This window comes from Eptesicus fuscus, chromosome 17, assembly GCF_027574615.1.
Source record: "Eptesicus fuscus isolate TK198812 chromosome 17, DD_ASM_mEF_20220401, whole genome shotgun sequence".
NCBI lineage: Eukaryota > Metazoa > Chordata > Mammalia > Chiroptera > Vespertilionidae > Eptesicus > Eptesicus fuscus.
Window position 1 is genome coordinate 7651103 of NC_072489.1, and position 13477 is coordinate 7664579.

The following is a 13477-nucleotide window of genomic DNA, read 5'->3' on the forward strand; positions in this document are numbered from 1 at the left end:
TTGTGTGCCTCCCTGTTATAGTTGAGTCTTGACTGCTTCCGGCATGTCCGTGCTGGGACTGACCCTCATGCTGACTGGCTGTGAAGACTGGCCATGACTATAGTGGACAAGCGGTTGTGTGAGGGCAGACCCCAGGAGTGAGTTTGCTGCAGTGGGGATCAGACACCTGCCAAGTCCACATTTTGGGTGTGATGTTTGTAGTGCTAATTGGGGGGTGTTCTGGAGTGGTCTGAAGCCAGCCACCAGGTGTGTTGGTTTTGGAGTCTCTTGGGAGGAGCTCCAGTGCAGGCCAAGGTCAGCTGCTGCCTGTATCTGGCCTGGACCACCTGGGAGGAGCTACGAAGTGACTTTTGGTTGGTAGCTGCCTGTTCTGGGCTTGGAAGCACCTGGGTTATGCTGCGAACCTAGGCCGGTTACCACCACTGCCAGGCGTGGGGCTGCTTAACCAACAGCACACCAAGGCCAGACGCTTCTTGTTTGGGGTTTGTGGGCCTTCAAGAGATTTTAGGAAATTCCAGAGCGAGCCCAGGCTAACAGCTTGTGGATTAGCCTCTGAAAGAGGTTCGGCCTGGCAGGGCGTAAGAGAATCATCAGGTGGAGTGGTTAATGAGACTCAGACTTTGTGCCCGGCTGCCCTTGCAGGCTGGATTGGAGGAGGGCTCAGCTAGGCAACAATGGCGCCTGCAGGCCCTTTGCTCCAGGGGAGAGCTGCCCCTCCAGCCTTTGCCCGAAGCCAGATAATCCAGTTCCTCCCTGATTGTCCCTGGGATTTTTCGAGCTGCTGTCCCTTTGCTGGAGCTCAGGGAGAGTGTTTGTGAGCAAGTGAGTCTGTGCTCGGGCCCTTTAAGAGGACACCTGGGTCTACAGCAGCCCTCCCTCTCACCTGGACAGAATCCCCGCTGATTTTCACAGCCAGCAGTTGTGGGGACTGCTCTTCCCGGCACTAATGATCCGGGCTGGGGAGCCTGGTGCAGGGCTGGGACCCTCACTCCTCAGGGGGCCCCTCTGCAGCCGAGATATCCCTCGCAATTCTTAACTGCCACACAGGGGTGTGGGACCAGCCCCTTTCGTGTCTCCACCCCTCCTACCACTCTCAACATGGCTACTTCTTTACACCCGTGGTTATAGTTCTGTTCATCAGCGAGTCTTCCGGTGCTTCTGAAGGGTGGCTGTTCTGTAACTTCGTTGTAGTGTAGATGTGGTAGTGGGAGGAGGCGAGCAGAATGTACCTGCTTTGCCATTTGACCAGAAGTGACCTCAATGCCACTTGATGAAGAGCTTTCCAGTAGGTAAGTCTTGAGGCAGAAATCCATTTTAAAATGTGCGCAGGGGGTTTTAATGCAGCATTTACTGTACCTCCTTTTTCTGTAAAGCATCCTTTAGGATGCACGTCCTTGAGGAAGCGGGACTGTTTCTGGGGCACGTGCTTGTAACAACGCTGCCTGCCGCCTGTGCTCTCGGGGCCCGTGTTTGAACCCCCCGTGCTTCTCTGCTCGGTGGCACAGGGCCTCCTTGGAGGATCAGGGCAACAACAGGAAGGCTCTGTCCACATCCCTCCACAGGGCGGGGATGCCCCTCTCCACTTCCCCTTCGCAGCGCTGAGATGTGCTGTCACCACGGAAACCCCAGCAAAAACGAAACTCCGTCCTCACAGCCTGTGACCACAGGGCCCCCACCCTCATAGGGTGACGCCACGTGCGGCTGCTCTGTGTGTTACTGTTTTCTGAGCGGCATCTGTTCTGCATGTCAGGTCAGCGGTGACTCCTGAATGGCCTGTGAGCTGAGCCCGGCTGGTCGGCTGGAGGGAGGCCGCAGGAGAGGGCTAAGCAGGCCATACAACGAAGAGGCCCAAGACCAATGCCCTGGAAGCCACACCATGCCAGGAACCAGATTCCCCCAGAGGGGCCCCCCGACCACCGACTTCAGAGATTTGGAGGATGCGCAGTGGATTTCAACGCAGTGTTTACTGTGACCCCTTTTCTTTAAAGCGTTCTTTAGGATTCGTGTCCCCGATGAAGTCTGTTTCCAGGGCCCGGGTTTGTAACAACGTGGCCTGCAGCCCGTGCTCTCGGGGGCCTGAGTTGAACTTTTTGGCTGTTTCGAGGACGACCCTAAGTCTCTGGACCCTCTCTAGGGCCCTCCTCGCGCCTCCCAACTCCCCAGGCTCCCAGGCTCCCGTCCCAGGACCTCCACCTGTGACATGCTTCATGCCTTTCTACAACGAATGGCCACACCGCTCTCCTCTGCCAAAGAGCTGAGTTACACAGGACGGAACCAGGACCTTCATTCGCAGAAGGGAGGGGGACCCTGCAGAGGATGGCTATTTCCACAGCATCAGGAGGCCTTCGAAAGGGACAGGGATGGAGAGCAAGAGAAGCTTCGGCACCCGGCTCTCGGCAGCCAGCCCCGAAGGGCAGGTGCGGGTGTGGCCCTCCGCAAGAGAGGGAGAGACTCCGGGATCAGTCCTGCACTGGGTCTCTGGAGACCCAAGATCAGGGAAGGATTTGGGGATGAGGGCTAGAAGTTTATACTCTAAAAACCCGCTTTATCCTCTCCACCCTGTGGGCACCCTGACTGCTGCCCCCACCACGCCCGGGGTCTCAGGCCAGCACCCCACCAAGACCCGGTACCTTGCTCCTCTTCACATAGGAATCCTCTTCATATACATCCCGGGACAGACCAAAATCCGAAATCTTCATCTTCCGCCCCTCGGCTACAAGGACGTTTCTGGCTGCTAAGTCCCGATGGACGAGCTGCAAGGAAGACATAGCAGGGACCCCTAAAACCCAGGCCCACCGAGGCAGTGGGGGTGCGGGCTGGGGCAGCACTCACCTTCATCTCGGCCAGGTATCGCATCCCCCGTGAGATCTGCCAGGCGAAGGAGACGAGGTCGCCCATGGTGAGGGCCCGCTCGTCCGGGTTGTCCAGGTAGCTGGAGCTGCGGCTGCCTCTGCTGCCAACGTAGCCGGGCCCCACCTTGCGGCTCTCTCGCAGGAAGCCCCGCAGGGAGCCGTACTTGGCATATTCCACGATGAGGAGCAGCGGGCCTGGGGGCAGAGGGGGCTGTGGGCTGGCTGCCTACCAGGCCCTCGGCGGACAACAGTCAAGCTAGCCCTGGGCGCCCCACACAGCACGGGAAGGAGGACACGCAGGCCCCCTCAGGGGAGCTCTGCCCCCTCCCAGCAAGTAGGCAGAGGGACACAGCCCTGCTCTGGGTGGAAAGTGCCTGGGTTCCAGGCGGCTCCAGGACTTAAGTCCCAGCTCATTCTCACATCACTCGCTCTCCCTGTGAGGCCCACGCTGAAGCCGCTGCCTACATGGTTAAGCATGATCTCATCCCAGGATGCCCAAATCGGCGGCTCCTGCACTCAGTGCTTCCTGGGGTGCACGCCCTCGATGCTAGGGTGTCAGCCTTTCCGCATCCCTGGCCCTGGCACAGCATGGTCTGGGAGTGACGGACGGAGGCAGGGTCTGATCACACATGGCCCACCTGCTTTCTGCTCCTGCCTGCTCTCAGCAGCTCCCAGGCCTGAATGCTGCTGGCACCGACCAGCATCCCTGCTGCCCTCTCCCTGTTGGCTCCCTGTCTCCTCACACCCCCAACACACACATGCACACACGTGTGCGCACAAGCAGTGAGGGGCCCCTGGCGGCTGGTCTCCGGTGTCTTTAGGTGACAATGCCTTTGCCATGCAGGGCTGGGGTCACCTGGAGATCACAGCATGCCCAGTCCCCAGTAGGTGCCTAGGAGGCACCATCCACTTCTGGAGTTCCTCGCCCGGGGGCTCTGCCTGGAGCAGGGTGCCATCAACCAGAATGCTACCAGGGACCTCTGGGCAGCCCAGCAGGCCTAGGGCTCTGGCCTCATGCGAGCGCTCCTGGGGCAGCCCCTCCCAGCCCTCTCACTGACACCGGGGGCTCTAGGACAGAGAACAGGGGCCAGAGGAGAGGAGGGGGAGGGGAGGAAGAAGAGCGCCTGGCCCAGGGCTGGGCCTGGGCCCTGCAGCTGCTGTCCTGTGGCTGGCCTCACCGTCCTGGCTGCAGGCCCCATACAGCTTGATGACGTTGGGGTGGTTGACCTGCTTCAGGAGGTTGAATTCTGACAGGAGGTCCCGCAGCTCATTTGGGGAGGCGTTCTCTGAAACACATGTAAACGGAGAGGGCTGCAAACCCATCCCTCTGGAGGCCCCGTCTGTGACCAGGCAGGGTCACATGGGCCCACAGCAGGCGTCTGCAGAGACCCGCCACCTCCTCAGTTCCCTCCCCCTACTTCCACAGCTGGGAGCTACTCTCCGCCCGCCCGCCCGCCCACAGGATGGTCACAGTGGCCTCCTCTGCCTCCAGGGAGTAAGACCCCCAGGAGGCAACGTTCCATCCCGCAGTAGGATCTCTCCATGGACAGCCTCCCAGCCTCTGGGCTGGGTGTTAAGTGGAGTTACTTCCTTGCAATCGCCATCTTTCAAAGACAGCTGTGCACAGAGACCCCCTCATTAATCCCCTGGGAAGGAAAGGGGACCCCCTGATGTCCCCAAAGACCTGATGACGAAGCACTCGACACCGGGGCAAAGCCCTGGAGGAAGGTAAAGGCCTCAGATTTTACAGAAGTCTCCTGCCAGGAGGAGGCATGCATCCTGAGAGTGGGCAGGGCTGGGTTAGGGGGTCCCATCGGGAGTGGGAGCCCCATGTGGAGGTATTCTGAGTCAGAAGCTGTGTTAAACTGTCCTCCTGGGTCAGCGCCCCATGGCCCACTGCCCAACTGAGCCATGCCACTGCCGTGGCTGCAGACTTGTCTGGAAGCGAGAGGAGATGGGGCTTCAGGAATCAGGAACCCCTGTACTACACATGGCAGGCCCTGGGCAGGCCTCACTGTGCCCACTTGGGGCGGGGGGTCTCTCAGGTAAAGGGGACATAGCCTAAGGGCCTGGGGAAGCATCCAGAAGCACTGCATGTGCGCCCGACTGTGCACCAGCCAGGTCTCGCCCACCACACTGCCGCTGGGACCTTGTCAGTCCACTTGGGCCAGTGCCCAGCCATGGCAGAGGGCCCTCTGCCCAGTCTCTGGAGAAACATGAGTTTGTGTGGTTGGGTGTGTGCCCACTCAGAGCCAAGCCTGTGGCACAACTGGTCACTCGTGGCCGGACTGGGGTGTCCAGTCCTCTCAGGCGGCCTTTCCACCAGGGCCCCAGCAGACACTTAGCTGAGAGCAATGAATGGGGCAGAGTGAGGCGGGAAGAGCTAGCAGTTCAACAAAGGGCTTTAAAATTGTTTTAAAACTCAGGTCTTTACCCAACGTTGGTATAGAATTGTGGTTCCAACCTTTTTTTGGCCACACTCCACCTAAGCATCTCTAAAATTCCAATGCCCCCCGGTGACATAGAATTCTTATTACTCAAAAAGTGAACTCCTATTCACGTGGAGGAAGCCTAAAAGGCCATTAACTTTGTCTAAACAAGCTTCCAAAGAACATGGCATCCATGACAGAGAAAAATAAAAGAACGAAAGGACAGCTGAAGTACTGAGGAAGAAGTCACTAAGAAATTGTTAAAAAATAATAATAATATGAAGTGATATGAAAAAATAGCAAATAAAGTTTCAAAACATAACAGAGAACTGAAATGCATAAATGTCACAATATATATTTATATACTATATATGAGGCCCCTAGAACCATAAGAAATGCAAAAAATTCACTGTTAGTAACTCATTCTTGAATTTCTCCCCTTAAAAATCAAATTGCCCCCCTTGGGGTATGTGCCTCACGCTGGGAACCACTGGTATAGAAGCTACACCACTCTAGAACCTTCCAAGGGAGGAAAGTCCTCGCCCTGCTTCTCCAGGAACCACCGACCCAGGTCGTCTGTGATGGGTGGGGTCCCCAGACTGCAGCCACTCAAGAACAGCCCTGGCCCTAGCCGGTTTGGCTCAGGGGATAGAGTGTCGGCCTGCAGACTGAATGGTCCCAGGTTCGATTTCGGTCAAGGGCACATGCCTGAGTTTTGGGCTCGATCCCCAATAGGAGGTGTGCAGGAGGCAGCCGATCAATGATTCTCTCTCATCACTGATGTTTCTATCTTTCCCTCCCTTTCTCTTCCTCTCTGAAATCAATAAAAAAAAAATATATTTTTTAAAAAGAACAACCCTGTAGGCTCCTGAGGAGGTGCCAGCACAGCGCCAGCTGGCTGTCGGGTGGTTTCATCTACCCCTGGGGCTCCCACAGGTGTGCATGGCAGAGCCACCTGTGCGTGCTGTAGGACAGGTACCTTTCAGCATCTTCACGGCCACAGTCGTGTACCCAGCCTTGCCTTTCAGCCGGAAGGCTGTTGCCTCAACCACTTTTCCAAATTCGCCTTCTCCCAGAGTTTTTCCAAGAACTAAATTCTTCCGTGGGAATTCCCACTTGGGGTCCTCCTGCATTGGGGTGGAAGGAGTGGGGAGAAGAGGTGAGGGGAGGAAGATGGTGAGGGTAAGAGAAGAAGAATAAGGCAAGACCCAGGAACAAGTCCTGGTGGATGAGCTCCGGTGTGCAGGGAACTGACTGTGATCTGGACCAGCAGGCGACAGTCACCCACGTCCCTAAGGGCAGGACCCCACAGCTGGGCCCGGAGGTGCCATTCCATGACAGGCCTCCACCAGGGAAAGGCAGGTGTTGCCACAGACTGGCCTGGACTCTCTGGATGCCTGTACCCTTACACGTCCCAGTTCACTGAACATGCCCGGGGCCACCCTGGGCCCGTGTCCCCGTCTCTCTAATGAGGTGTTCAGGGCTCACTGAGCTCGACAGGTGCTCATGTGGGAACATGGCCGCTTCCCTGGGAGCCAGGCCCAATCCTCTCAGCTGCTTCCGCTCTGGACACCAGGCCCACAAGGCCCTGACTGGGCTGAGCCCAGGTCCTGGCGTGCCCTCTCCAGATGCCAGGAACCCCCCCGTGGCCCAAGTCACTACAGGAGGAAGTGTCCAGGGCAACTTCCCTGCGTGGCAGCCCCTGGCTGGGTACCACCGTGCTCCTGGGGAACCTCCCGGCAGCCTGTGGAGGAGGCTGCTCCTCCCCCGGAGCTGGCCATCGCTCTGAACCTGCACACACCTGCCTGTCATGTTCCCCCTCACACACACCTTGCCCACATACTCAAGTCCTCTCCAGGATGCCTTCTCAGACACCTCGCCTGGCCTGTGCACTGGGATTCTCATTGGGGATGCCCACACCGGCCCGGAACCTCCCCTCCCAAGTCCCCCTGCAGCTGGGCGTGGACGTGGCTTCTGGGGGCTGCTCACCATGTGCCATACCGGGCTCACCCCACCCACAGAGATGACACCCCTGGAAACTCGCTGCCCCTGCAACGACCAGACCCAGGCTTTTTGATTTTGGGTGCAGAGGCAGCCTCCTCTCAGCACCATGGCCAGGGCACCTTCCAGCCGGCTCCCGGGCGTCCTGGTGCTGTCTCAGGTTCCCTAGGAACCCACAGTCAGGGTCAGAGTGGACTACACTGTCATCGCTGCCCGGAGTCCTCACCTCACACTGCCTGGGAACGGCAGTTACTGCAGAGAGCGCACTGAGCACGCACGGCTATCACCAGTTTCATCTTCTTAAAAATATTAAATGTCATCCTCCCTCGTTTATATATCAGCAAACAGAGGTGAACGGTTGAGTGGCATGTTTGAGGCCTCAGAGCCGGGCAGTGTGGCCCTGAGGTCTCAGGCCAGGCTCTGGTCGCTCTGCATTCTGGGCAGCAGGTGACGTGGGCCGAGGTGGGCGGGTCCACCAGCACGAGCACCATCAGCCCCCCTCCCAGGGGCCTCACTGCAAACTCCCAGGGTAGATAAAGGAATCACATGGCTCATCCCAGAGGCCTCTGTGGAAGCTGAGACGCTGCTGGGCGGGGCTGGAAGTAGGAAGGCTGGGAGGGAGGCTGCAGTGGCCGCTGCTGCTGGCAGCAGCCTCTCTGGCCCAGACCCTAAGGGGCAAGCACCCCCTCGGTGGCTCCTCCTGCAAACCCAGCCACCTCCCCGTCCTGGCTGTGACGGCCAGGACCATGTGGCCCCTGGATGCTGAGCTTCCTGCCTGAAGGTCCATACACCAAGCTCCCCCTTCCCAGCCTCGAGGTGGGACTTCTGTTCCCACGCGCCCTCCACTCAGCACTGACCTCAGTGCCCCCAGACCTGGCTCCCAGCTCCTCAGGCAGTTCCCAGCCAGAATGCGGAGGGGCCAGCAGGCGGAGGGGAGGCCTGGCCAGTAGGGGCCCTGAAGAGCCGGTGACCACAGATCCGGCTTCTCCCACCGAGAAGGGGACTTGGACGCCTACTGGCTCTGCCTGGCACTCTGTCAGCTGGCTGGTCGCAGAGCCGAGGGGCTGGCTGCACGCCACGGAGGGGCTCCCCTCCTCCCTGCTGCTGGCACCATCTCTCACCTGCATGGGGACAGCGCCTCATCCCTGGTCTCCCACTTCTGCACCCACCCTACAGACTCCTCAGCAGAGCATTCCATGGAAATGAAGGCAGACCATAGGCCTCCTTTGTTCAACCCCACCCCAGGGGTCCACACTACCCTGTGGGGCCCCCAAACCCTTGGGCATTGGCAGGTCTAGCAGGCTGCCCTCAGGGCCACACCTCAGCCCGTCTGAATCAGCACCCACCAGTCTCGCTCACTAACCTTTCTCCTTGCTCCTGCCCCGCCCTCCCTGGAAGTCATTTTGGTGGAGGCAGGGGCTGCTGGAAACTCACGCACGAGCTGCCTGTGGTTGCGGGACAGCACCCCACCCCAGGGCAGCCTTCCCCTCCGTAGCCCCCAGAGGCCAGTGCCACCTGCAGGGCCTCCGGGAGCCCCACATGGAACCTCACCGGGATCTTGAAGGCGTCCACGGAGACCTGGTTCTCCATGGAGTCCACCGAGGGCCGCCGGGCGCTGGACGAGGAGTAGCTGACCGGGAAGGCCTGGGCCGGCCGGTGGACAGTCATCTCGGCCGAGGCGATGGGCGCCTTGTGGGCGTTCTTGTGGTAGCGGTGGATGCAGAAGGTGGACAGCAGCACGGAGACGATGAAGGAGAAGAGCACGGCTGCCGCGATCACCGTGCGGCACAGCTCATCGCACAGCGGGTCTGCGGGCGGGGCGGCCGTGAGTGACACACTCGGAGGTCCCCCCCCACCCCCCTGGCAATCCCAAGGGGAGCCGGCACGGCACAGGCTGGAGAACTGGCTGCCGAGACACACTGTGAGCGCCCAGTGCTGCTGGCGCGGGGACGAGAATACCCGCCAACACGCCACGAGCAGGAGAGGCACAGAGTGTGTACGCAGCCTGCCCGAGGCCACACAGCAGAGGCAGCGCACACCCCGTCGGGATGGGGGTGGGGAGAGGGAGGGGGCGCTGCACTGCAGTCAGCTGGCCTGGAGGGCTGAGGGCGGTAACATCCTGTGTTCCCAACGTCTTTGTGTGTTTTTTTAAATAAAAAAGTGAGGGCAGGAGAGTGGCTCAGGACCTGGGGCCATTCAATAACGACTCAAATGCCAGAAACAGAAACGTGTCCCCGGGCCCACGTGCTCAGTAAGCCGTGCCGCCCACCACACCTCTGTCCCGGAGGAAGCACCGGAGGCTCTGGCTGGGACAGAGGCGCCCAGCTGGACAGCGCCGGGCCCAGCCAAGGCCCTGCACGGGGACACTCGGAGCAGCCACGGAGTTATTTGGTGGGAGAAGTAATTTTCCGGCCCAACCCTGTCATGTAATTTTGGGCTATAAGGCACGATATGGAGGCCCTGACCTAGCTCCCTGCCTGCAAAGGTGGGGAGTAGAGGCCCAGGGGGAAGGAGGAGAGTCTCCGGGGTGACTGCCTCCCTGCACTTCCCTCCCTGGCTTGTGGGGAGGTACAGGGAGCCCTGCCCCCAGGTGTCCGCCCCACTCACCCTGGCTGTCCTCCGGCTCACAGAAGCACTTCCTCTCCTCAGGGAAGCAGTTGCAGGTCCCAAAGCCAGCTTTAATCCCCCAGCGCTCCCCTGGCTCATGCCCGCCAATGATGCTGCCCCCTGGCGACAAAGGAAGCCACTCAGCCTCCTGGGGGCCTGACCAGCCAGGACCACCCAGAGGAGCGTGGGAGGTCCCTCCCTGCCTGCCTGATGTGGGGGAGGCGGTCGGGGAGTGAGCTCAGAAGTCCAGGTCACCTGGACAGGAGCCTCAGCATGACCTGTCCCCAAGCCAGTTCCCTGGTCACCGCAGGTGGGGGAGGAGCCCACAGGCTGCCCAGGGACCTTGCCAAGGTCCACACCGGGCTGTTTTCAGAAGCGGAGAAGGGGCAGCAGGGGTGACCAGCAGATTGGGGGGGGCGGGGAGCTGCATCCCTGTGAGTTGGCCAGGGTGACACTGGGTCAGGGCACCTAGCTCCAATGTTTGTTTTGAGGGAGGCAGAGCCCTTCATTCAAATAAAACGTTAGACAAAGGTGAGCACATAAAACCCAGGACGTGGCTGGTCAGGCTGAAGGGCAGGTGGGAGTCCAGGCCTCCCACGTGCTCCCCACCTCCCCAGGGCCCTGTCCTGGCCAAGGCTGGCTGGGCAGGCCCAGCGGGTTGCTTACGGAGGCAGTCCTGGGGGCAGATGTTGGGGTTGCTGCTCTCCACGGCATCACAGTGGCTGTCGGGGCAGGTCTTGATGCTGGGGGAGCAGGTGGAGAAGTTCCTGGAGATCCCTGTAACACACAGAGGGCGGGTCACTGCCCTGCGGGAGCGCCGCCCTGGCCAGCCTTTCAGATTCAGAGCCCGGAGGGCGGGCGGCGCCCCAGGGCCTCTAGGGACAGCCCAGCCCCTCCAAGGCCTGAGCAGTGAGATCCACGCAGGCAGCCCTGGCCGGGTGGCTCAGTCAGTTGGATCACCATCCCGTACGTGTGGGTTCTATCCCCAGTCGGGATGGGTATGGAAGGCAACTGATCAATGTTTCTCTCTCTCCCCCTTCCTCTCTAAAATCATCAAAAACATGTCCTTTGGGTGAGGATTAAAAACCCCACCCCTGCAGCCCCACCAGCAGGGGCATCCCTGAGAAGTGCCTGGGGGTCCTGAATGGGTAAGGACAGGTAGGTGGTGAGGGATGGAGGGGCTGGGCCACCCCAGGGCTGTGTCAGCCTCACGCCCAGAGGACCAGAAGCCAGACAAGGTGAGGTCCCCCTCAAGGCTGTACTGCCAGAGGGGTCCTTGTAGTGGTGGGTGCCGCTTGGAGTTGGCTGCTGTCCACAGCGTAGGCCCTCCCTGCCTGGGATCACTGCCTGGCCTGGGACCTCCCAGGTAGAGCCTCTCTGTCCCCTCACATCCCAGCTTTGGCCCAGACCCTCCCAAGTCCAAAGAGAGTCCAGCCCCAAGCATCTTTGTTCCCTTGGCCATGACCAGCCTGAATGTCCTCATGCCACCCACACCCTGAACTCATGCCCACCTCCTGGCATAGGAGCCATGGATGGGGACCAGGCTCCGGGGAAGAGAGGAGGCATGAGAAGGATCCGCCCAGACCCCACTTCCACTCAGCCATCACCACCCCCGTTGGCTGCCTGGCCGCAGGCCCCTGGCTCTGTGTGGGGCCTACCTTTGCCGTCTCCCTGTCTCCACTCGCACCTGCCTGTCAGAGAGCCCAGGCCACCGCACTCCTCACACTCGGACCGCCTCTTGCTGACGGCGCAGGACAGGGGGCAGCCTGGCTCCTCAGCCATGTCTGGGGGTGGAAGGAAGCAGGTCACAGGGGGCCAGCCTGGGCCCAGGGACAGGGCAGCACTGGTTGAGCTGCCCCCAGGGGTTAAGTCCAGAGGGGAGGGAGTAACTCAGCACCAGGTGCAGGGGAGTGATGGGGCTGTTGGGAAATGGGGGGCACCACAGCCAAAGGGGGCACAGCTACTGAGCTGGGAGAGTATGGAGGGAGGATGTTGAGGTGGCCAGACATGGCCAAGGACACAGGTTAAATCCTGAGTTTCAGATAAACACCGAATACCTGCTTTGTGTAAGTACGTCCCTAACACTGCGTTGACACACCTAAAAACTTGGCTCCTGAGAGACTCTGCAGAGGTTGCATGGGACATACACCAAGAAGTTGTTTTTTTTTAACCTAAAATTCAAGTTCTATCTGGCAGCCCCATAGTAGGTGCACGTGCGGATGCACTGACAGGGTGATGGGGAGCAGCGCTGATTGCTACGCAGTGTCTCTGGGCGGAGCGGTTTCACACTCCCCGCCATCCTTCATCCTTCCAGCTCTGCTGTGCGGCATGCACTGTTATTCTCATTTCATCGGGAAGGAGACTCAGGCTCAGGGAAGCCACCCATCCGCGGGAGGGAGCCGGAGCAGGCCCCTTCTGTGGGGGAAGCCCGCGGCAGTACCATGTCCCACCCAGCCGCACCTCCACAGGGCCCCGAACTCACACGTCCCCTCCATGGTGACGAGCAGTGGGCCCTGGGCCTGCCTGCCGGTTGGCTGGTCGGTGGCCACCACCGTGTACTGGAGCTGGGTACACTCGGGCCGCCGCAGGGCCTCCGTGTCATTCACGAACAGGGTCCCCGAGGTGTCCTCGGCCGAGGTGACCACTCCCAGGGCGCTGCAGTTGGCGCTGGAGAGCTGCAGCTCATACCGCAGGTTGATGCCCGTGAACTCCTGGCCGTTCTCCACAGAGACTCTCCCAACCTAGGCCAGGCAAAGGGAGTGCGGTGGCTGGGTGGCCGGACAGGCTCGTGGTGGAGGCTGGAGGGACCCCCTGGCAGTCTGAGCCTTGGAACAGTCCCCTGCTCATCAGGGAATGGCAGCAGCCCCCGAGCTCCCCGCCCTCCGCGCCCCCGTGCACCTGCCTGGCCCTGCTCTCCCCAGGCCGTCACACCACCACCCGCCCCGGCTTCCAGGAGCCGGGCACTGAAGTCGGGGTTAGCGCTGGCCCTCCAGGCAAGGGCTGAGGTGCTGGCTCTTCCCTCACTGCCCCTCATTCAGGCACAAAGGCCGACGGCTCCCTCCTATGCACCACCCTCGCTGCCCGGCCAGGCGTTTTGCCCTGGGGACCACCAGTTCCTGTCCTCACTGCATGTGGCCAGGATGGCCCACCGGCCTGGTCAGAGCACTGCACCCGGCCACACAGTCATGCAGCGTGGTTCTGGTCTCACACAGGACCAGGGCCTTCCTGGGCTTGGCTGAAACCCTGGGAGAGAGGGGCTGCCTCGTCACCTCCTACCATCCTCGATGCCCTTCTATGAAAGGCCCAGGGTGGTATCGAAAGGAGGGGGAACGTGTCGAAGGCGGGGGGACGCCTTCTCCTCCCTGTGCGGAGCCCAGGTGGCTGCTGGAAGTGAAGGGGGCCTGGGAGCCATCCCCAGGAACGACCACCAGGACAGCGACAGATGGCCCTAACCATGACACCCCAGCTGCTCCCCAGGAGGGGGCAGTATGCGAAACCAATCCTGCTGCAATTTCGAGTCAACGTAAGAAGTGCTCACACGAAACATTCTAGAAAGAACTGCACCAACACGCTAAGCACTGTTTGATT

At 60.4% G+C, this 13477-nt stretch overlaps 1 protein-coding gene across 1 annotated transcript in view; it reads right to left on the reverse strand.

The window, feature by feature from the left end:
* Positions 1-13477, reverse strand: part of RET (ret proto-oncogene) — a 29195-nt gene that overhangs the window by 7058 nt on the left and 8660 nt on the right. Inside the window, exons 7-15 of the mRNA XM_054729333.1 lie at positions 12372-12630; positions 11548-11673; positions 10556-10666; positions 9890-10009; positions 8834-9090; positions 6261-6408; positions 4031-4138; positions 2833-3047; positions 2631-2753 (exon numbers count right to left, since the gene is read on the reverse strand). Of these exons, the coding sequence (XP_054585308.1) occupies positions 2631-2753; positions 2833-3047; positions 4031-4138; positions 6261-6408; positions 8834-9090; positions 9890-10009; positions 10556-10666; positions 11548-11673; positions 12372-12630 (1467 nt within the window). The remainder of the gene's footprint in view (positions 1-2630; positions 2754-2832; positions 3048-4030; positions 4139-6260; positions 6409-8833; positions 9091-9889; positions 10010-10555; positions 10667-11547; positions 11674-12371; positions 12631-13477) is intronic.